Source organism: Hyperolius riggenbachi, chromosome 1, assembly GCF_040937935.1.
Source record: "Hyperolius riggenbachi isolate aHypRig1 chromosome 1, aHypRig1.pri, whole genome shotgun sequence".
Lineage (NCBI taxonomy): Eukaryota > Metazoa > Chordata > Amphibia > Anura > Hyperoliidae > Hyperolius > Hyperolius riggenbachi.
In genome coordinates, this window is record NC_090646.1 from 253,711,405 (window position 1) to 253,719,917 (window position 8,513).

The 8,513-nt window shown below is 42.4% G+C and overlaps 1 protein-coding gene across 1 annotated transcript in view; it reads left to right on the forward strand.

Moving 5' to 3' along the window:
- Positions 1–4,602, forward strand: part of EPGN (epithelial mitogen) — a 40,348-nt gene extending 35,746 nt beyond the window's left edge. The window contains exon 5 of the mRNA XM_068271090.1: positions 2,948–4,602. Within this exon, the coding sequence (XP_068127191.1) occupies positions 2,948–3,002 (55 nt within the window). The 3' untranslated portion in view covers positions 3,003–4,602. The remainder of the gene's footprint in view (positions 1–2,947) is intronic.
- Positions 4,603–8,513: the final 3,911 nt, after the last annotated feature.

The following is an 8,513-nucleotide window of genomic DNA, read 5'->3' on the forward strand; positions in this document are numbered from 1 at the left end:
GTTAGGCATAGATAGGGGTGTAGCTATAATAGTGGAACGAGGAAAAATACTGTAGGTGCAAAAGTAAAGGTAATAGGCACAACATAATTTAAATAGAATATCAGTAATTTTACCAATATTCACTAGTGGTTATAGTGTAATGGTTAAGGGCTCTGCATCTGACAGGTGACCTGGGTTCAAATCTTGGCTCTTCCTGTGCAGTAAGGAGTCCTTGGGCAAGACTCCCTAACTCTCATACTGCCTATTGAGCGTGCCCTAGTGGCTGTAGTTTAAGCACTTTGAGTCTGCCAGAAGAAAAGCACATTATAAATGTTATTTGTCTTGTCTGTTATTCACAATAGTAGAATATCAGTTATCTAACCACCCCCAACTACTCTAAACTCTATCCACCCACCACCTACTCCTAACACCAACCAGCCCCATCTGAATGAACTGCAAAAAGCCATAGGCGCACCTTAAGAAAATTAGATTGCTGTAAGGTGTAAGGTGAAAACAATCCACTGGCTGAAGTGGTTAAAACACAACTGATGAGGAACATTACTGAATATAATTGATTACATTTTACAATATTCATTTATAAATTATTTATAAATAATTTAGTCAATGTTGGCCCTTTGTAAAATCTTTCCTCACCCTAATTTACATTCTTCAATGTATCCGGTTCAGCGCCGCAGTGCCGAAAATCTCATGCATCCGAGCAACGTTCACCTCCTGTGAGGAAACGCGGAAAAGCCGCCGCGTGTGCCAAGAGCTAGGCGGCTGACTCCGCGTCCTACGCGGCGGTTTGCACGCGTCTGAATGGTGTGGTGGAACGCGGAAAAGCCGCCGCATGTCCCGACAGCAAAGCGGCTGTTTGCATGCAGCAGCATGTGCTTGGTGTGGCTGGGTCTGTTAGTGCACCTAGGCAGATGGAGAGCTATGCTCGCGCGGGCCTGAATTCAGGACCTTTATACCTGCAGAGGAAGTGTCAGCTGATCAGGAAGGTCAGCTGATTCCTGCAGGACTCATGATTGGCTGAATGGTTCGGGCGGGGCAGCAGAGTCCAGCAACTATATATTCTGCTGCTTATTCAGTTGCTGGTTGTCTGGCGTTGTGATCACATACGTGGGAGCACCCAGATCCGTAGTCAGATCCGCAAGTGTGCCGGGACCAGCTGGAGCTGTAATCCTACACTTAGCTAGTTTCTGTTGATAGCTTAAAGTACTAGTTTCATTGTGATTATCTGTTTTGACCTTTTGCCTGCCTGACTATCCTCCTGAACTCTGATCTTGTACCTCGATATTTCTGATACTCTGTTGCCGAACCCCGGCTCGTCCTTAGACTCTGTTTCTGCCTACTGATCTTGTACCTCGATATTTCTGATACCCTGTTGCCGAAACCTGCCTGTACCTGACTCCGCCTTTGCCTCTTGATATTGTACTTTATCTGTCCGTGTGTGTACGACCTGGCTTGTCCGACCTCGAGAACCGACCTCACTGTTGGAGGCGGTTCCCCGTTCTGTCAGTGACACTTTCCTCCAGAGTGTTACTTTTAGACAATCCTTCCTACTCGCAGCCTGACTCCTCCCGTCTTGGAGAGTCCAGGTCTTCGGAAGGAATCCGTGCAGTATACCTTACTGCGCTGAGGCTTAGTCCTCAAAGTGTTACTGTTACACCAAACACTACACTCTACTCAGGTGAACAGAGGTTAGCTGGTATATCGAATTATCGGTGATACTGCAGATCATTTATAATCTGGTATACATCTGTATTCCCAGTGATACTGCAGATCACCGGTAATCAGATCCTCTCTGTGCTTCACCGATCGTTACACCTCCCATTCATTCGCCTATAACTTTATTGCTACTTATCACAATGAATTGATCTATATCTTGTTTTTTCCGCCACCAACTAGGCCTTCTTTGGGGGGTACATTTTGCTAAGAGCCACTTTACTGTAAATGCATTTTAACAGGAAGAATAAGAGAAAAAACGGAAAAAATTCATTATTTCTCAGTTTTTGGCCATTATAGTTTGAAATTAATATACGCTCCGTAATTAAAACGCATGTATTTTATTTGCCCATATGTCCCGGCTCTTACACCGTTTAAACGATGTCCCTATCACAATTTATGGTGCCGATATTTCATTTAGAAATAAAGGTGCATTTTTTCAATTTGCGTCCATCCCTATTTATAAGCTTATAATTTGAAATAATATAATAACATATTCTCTTGACATGCATAATTAAAAAGTTCAGACCCTTGGGTAACTATTTATGTTGTTTTCGTTTTTTTTTTATTGTATTTTTTTTTTTTTTTAATAAAAAAAGTATATGTGGGTAATTTTTGGTGTGGGAGGGAAACTGCTAATTTTAAATGTAAAATTATATTTTTTTTTAATCAAAAATGTATGTGGGTGCAGTTTACTATTTGGCCACAAGATGGCCACAGTGAAAAAAGTCCTGGATGCGAACGATCTCGCATCCAGGAACTAAAATGCTGGGAAAAAGTTTCCTGGGGGCAGAAATACCGCGCTCTCTGCAGAGAAAGCGTCGGTATTTCTGCGGGGAAGTTAGATCGGTGAATGGGAATTATATTCCCATTCACTGATCGGGGGGCTAGCGGCGGGCGGCGGGTGCACGCAGGGAAAACAGCAGTGCCTATCTGGACGAGGAAACTCGTCCAGATAGGCCGAACTGGGTATTATTTATGGCAGCATCTTTGCTTTTGGCAAAGTGCATCGCTGTTGAATGTTTTTTGGGATGGGTGCAAACACATCACATGATTTTCCAGGGCGGGAGGCTGTGGGACATTATAGCCTAGGCTATGCATCATTGAGAGGGTGTGGTTATCAATATATTGCAATGTGTAGATGTAGGAAGTACTTCTGATTCTGAAACAATGATAATTTCAGTTCACGACTTACCTTAAACACGTAATCATTCACTTCTGTTTTTCTCTTTTTCAGATGTCAAAAGTCGGCACGAAATTATGGAGTGTTTAATCGAGAGGAAACACTGTAGGCTTCGAATTTATACATCTAACTGCTGGGAGAAGGATGTCAGCATTGTTAGTGCTTCTTATGCAATTTCTTTACTCCACAGAAAATAAGAACATAGAGTCTTTCCGTTGCTTATAAGGACTGTTGTGACTTCACAGCCATGAGTTGGAAACCCCTTACATTCCTTTACTGGACTGCATACACTCAGCCCCCGGGCAGTCCTCCTGACTGACTATGGAGGATTCTGCAGGGCAGTAACAGGATTAGTAGTCCTCCTCAGAAGTTCAAAATTTTCTTTCATAAAGGAAAGTTGCAGTGACATTGTTACTGCCCTGTATGGGATGTCCTGTATTACACATTTCTGAATTATCCGTTTACCAAGTAGCATCTAAATGTTATAGTCCGGAGGATACTAAGAATGGAATAGCCCAGTACTGTGTCTGTGTCCTATTGCTTTCTCCCAGGCAAATCTGTACTGTATACATGTATATGCCAGGGGTGGCTCATTAGGTGCAAGGCAAATGTCTTAGTTCTGCATGTACTCAGGGATGGGACTACCATGATGCCACCGGAATGTGATTCAGGCGGCAAAATCTAGGGGGCAGCATTAGGACAAACAGTGTGGGCCACCTGGTGTCTGCCTTCTCTCTGCTCTCCCGCTTGCCTTCCTGGCACACACACTGCCCTCCTCATCCACGCATCCCTGAATCCCTGTCCTCATTCGACCGGTGGCACCTGCCGCCCTTCCCTGTGACATCATAAGCAGGTGAGGTGTCAATATATTCCTCTTATTGAGGCATGCTATGGTAAAAACCCATCACTGGAGAGAGATCACTATGGCCAGTCAGAGGAGAAGCTTTGGCATGTAACCAATCAGGCAGGGGTGCTGGTACCAAACCGGCCAATCACAGCCGCCCGCTGCTCTTTTGTTAACTGGTGCTGATGGTCTCGTGGGCTGGACCACAGCACCGTCATTGGGCCAATCACTGCACTCAATGAGTAGCAGTGACATTTGATAGGTGTGTGTGTGTGCGAGGTGGGTTTGCTTGAGACAGCAGAAAGTCTAGAACAGGCCCTGCATGTACTGAAATAGTCACTTGAATCTAATCATTTCCTTTCAAATCCTATATAGAGTGTGTATAGCTACATATTATAACTGGCAATATGCCTTTGGCAGCAAGGATGTGGGATCTGACATGAGATGAGCTCTCTCCTGGGATCCTGTTGCATTTGTTTTCTTCACGGGCATAACAATCAACCAGATTTCATTTTATTTCATTGCCATTGAATACAGATCCTTAATTAGGTTAGAATTACTGGATTGCTTATTTTTTTTTCTCTTTCACACTGTCTACATAGCAGCATGTGATCCTGTATCAATGTTCCAGTGGAGACAGTTCAGTATTATTGAAAGCGCTGCCACTTGGCTCTGTGTCTCACAACCAAAGACAGATTGTATATTTGAGAAGCAATAGGCTTCTAAAAGATCTTCCTGCAGTAAGAAGAACATACAGTAGTAAGGGTATGTCATGTCTGTATTTCATATCTATATGTCCTACCTGAGTTAATACAGTTACTTGAGACAGTATGAAGCTAGAACAAGCCAACACTTTTCTAGTCATGTGCACTTTTTACTGAACCTTGTGTTTGGTACTAAGGTTTTGGCATGAGTTTTTTTAGCTCTTTTTTTTCATATCATTTACATTTGTGTATTATCCTTCCAGATCCTAAAAATGCAAACATTATTCAAGGAAAGTTTGTCCTGGTTTTATTAAGCCATTTACTTTGATATAAACTCTTAAAGCAAACCTAAACCCAGGACTTCCTCTCTGCTCTGAAAAATAAGCAACAGCATAATGGCCTTTACAGTAAACCATTTCTTTGTTACAGCCAACAGAACTCCTACAGAGATTGTGCAGTGTACAGTAGTTACTTCCTGGTTTCATTGAAGCACAGAAATGGTTAATCCCCTGTGTTTACATATACCCTGTCTGAAACCTTGGCACAGATCAGACAGAGGTGACAGCTCAAATTACAGTGGCTCATTACTAGCAGATAAGGGAGAATTAGACAGGCTGTTATCTCTAAATACAAATAGGGTGGGCTCCTCTGTGTTTTCCTTCTCTCATTTGGAAGCGTTTAGGTCCTCTTTATATGGCTTGTTATAAAATTAATTATAGAAGTACCAAACATGATTTCCAGTCATAATTATTTACTACTAGCTTTAGTACTTTATCAGTACTGCATCTACTTTTACTAGTGACAATTTCTGAGGGCCCGTTTCCATTACAGCGGAAACTGGGCCGAATCCGCAGAGTTTCCCCGCAGGCGAATCGCGCGGGGAAACTCTGCCATAGGAAAGTATGGCGCCACCGGCCGAATCGCTTACCTTAGCAATTCGGCCGACATTGCCGTCAGTTTCCATGCGGGAGGCTGTGAATCCCATAGCTGTGCATGGGACGGCTTCTGGGATTCGTCAGCGTTCCCGCTGACAAGGAAGTGCCACCGCGCGTCTCGCAACCGCGTGCGGTGGCCAGTGGAAACGAGCCCTCAGAGAAGAGCATTCTTTTACTAAAACTGTGTGTTGTTACTAGAATTCTGGTCTCTGGTACTATATCAACATGATCAAATACTAAGCAATCTGCTAGAATATTTTTACCACCTACTTGTAGGCTGCTGTAGCTCAGATTTGCTAACCTTGCCCATTTCAGTCATTGGTGCTTATGGCCACTATGATCTAAAAATGTATTGTTTTAGATTTCCCTTTTAATTAAGCTCCCATATAAAGTTGCATAATTAACAGGAAACCTGAAGACCCATCTTGATTAACCACTTAATGACAACGGGACGTTTATAAACGTCCAGTGTATTTGTCGAGAGTGCACTATCAGTTTGTTACTAAATGAGGCACATGTGGTATCATTTTTATCCGAGACGAGTTGTAGAATACATTTTGGTGTGTATTAACCATCTTAGCGGTATGGACGAGCTCAGCTCGTCCATCACCGCCGATGGCTGCCGCTCAGGCCCTGCTGGGCCGATTTTGTTGAAATAAAAAGCAGCACACGCAGCCGGCACTTTGCCAGCCGCGTGTGCTGCCTGATCGCCGCCGCTCTGCGGCGATCCGCCGCTAGCAGCGGCAAAAGATGGTCCCCCCAGCCGCCTGAGCCCTGCGCAGCCGGAACAAATAATTCCGGCCAGCGCTAAGGGCTGGATCGGAGGTGGCTGACGTCAGGACGTCGGCTGACGTCCATGACGTCACTCCGCTCGTCGCCATGGCGACGAAGTAAGCAAAACACGGAAGGCCGCTCATTGCGGCCTTCCGTGTTACTTCTGGCCGCCGGAGGCGATCAGAAGAACGCCTCCGGAGCGCCCTCTAGTGGGCTTTCATGCAGCCAACTTTCAGTTGGCTGCATGAAATAGTTTTTTTTTTATTTAAAAAAAACCCTCCCGCAGCCGCCCTGGCGATCTTAATAGAACGCCAGGGTGGTTAAAGCTTGGACACACATCACCTAAAAAAATAGGTACAGGCAAACTTAATCCAACATAAAAAAGTCATTTTCTAAATTATGATCAATTTTGGGAAAGTTTTAGCAAAGCTACAAGAGACATACGTAGTAACATTTTAACTGTAAGTAGTAGAATAGAGTTGAGAAAGTTTTGGGGTTGAGGCCCATGTCTTGTGTATTCTTTTTAGCCACAAACTGAATCAAAGGCAATTACAATTTTGCATATGCTGTACCAAAATAAAAGTCTTGTAAAATGAAAAAAAAAGTGACAGAATATGAAAGAAACAACATATATTGTTAGCTTAGAAACTTGGCTTTTTAAATATGTATGTCATGAGGGTATATTACTATTATTTTTGCAAATAAGGTCTTATAATCATCATTAGTGTACAATGAGAAAACAAAAACGAAAAACAGAAAAAAGACACCTTTATTTTCAAATACAATATTGTCACCATACATTGTGCTAGGAACATAATCTAAATGTTGTTATAACCAGGATGAGTAAGCAAATAAAACTAGTGGGTTTAACTTATAGTTAGCACTGTTTATTGTAAAGCTAAAACAGATGTAAATGGAGAAATAGTGTGTTTTTCAGTTTTTTTTCTCTACTTTTCCCTTTAAAATGCATTGAAAATAAGGTAATTACTAAACAAAATTATCACACACTAAAAGCCTAATTTGTCCTGAAAATAACAATACAGTAGGATGCGAAAGTTTGCGCTATGTTGTTAATCATCAGGATTTTCCTATATAAATCGTTGGTTGTTACGATAAAAAATGTCAGTTAAATATATCATATAGGAGACACACACAGTGATATGTGAGAAGTGAAGTTAAGTTTATTGGATTTACAGAAAGTGTGCAATAATTGGTTAAACAAAATTAGGCAGGTGCATAAATTTGGGCACCACAAAAAAGAAATGAAAATAATATTTAGTAGATCCTCCTTTTGCAAAAATTACAGCCTCTAAACGCTTCCTATAGGTCCAATGAGAGTCTGGATTCTGGTTGAAGGTATTTTGGACCATTCCCCTTTACAAAACATCTCTAGTTGATTCAGGGTTGATGGCTTCCAAGCATTGACAGCTCTCTTTAACTCACACCACAGTCTGGGAACTGAGATGGCCATTCGAGAACATTGTACTTGTTCCTCTGCATGAATGTCTTAGTGGATTTTGAGCAGTGTTTAGGGTCGTTGTCTTGTTGAAAGATCCAGCCCCGGCGCAGCTTCAACTTTGTCACTGATTCCAGGACATTGGTCTCCAGAATCTGCTGATACTGAGTGGAATCTATGCGTCCCTCAACTTTTACAAGATTCCCAGTCCCTGCACTGGCCGCACAGCCCCACAGCATTAAGGAACCACCACCATATTTTACTGTAGGTAGCAGGTGTTTTTCTTGATATGCTGTGTTGTTTTTCATCCATGCTTAATGCCCCTTGTCATGCCCAAATAATTAAATTTTAGTTTCATCAGTCCACAGCACCTTATTCCAAAATGAAGCTGGCTTGTCCAAATGTACTTTAGCATACCTCAGGTGGCTCTGTTTGTGCAGTGGGCGGAGAAAAGTTTTCCTCTGCATACCGCATCTCTTTGTGTAAAGTGCCAGTGACTACATCTGCAGCTAGATGATGTTGTAGGTCTTTGGTGCTGGTCTGTGGGTTGACTCTGACTGTTCTCACCATTCGTCGCTTCTGTTTATCTGAGATTTTTCTTGGTCTGCCACTTCAAGCCTTAACTTGAACTGAGCCTGTGGTCTTCCATTTCCTCAATATGTTCCTAACTGTGGAAACAGACAGCTGAAATCTCTGAGACAGCTTTCTGTATCCTTCCCCTGAACCATGATGGTGAACAATCTTTGTCTTCAGGTCATTTGAGAGTTGTTTTGAGACTCCCATGTTGCTATTCTTCAGAGAAATTTAAAAGAGGAGGGAGACTTACAGTTGACCCCCTTAAATACTCTTTCTTTTTCCAACAATAAATTTTTATTATACACCAATAAAAAAATTACAACAGTTGTAG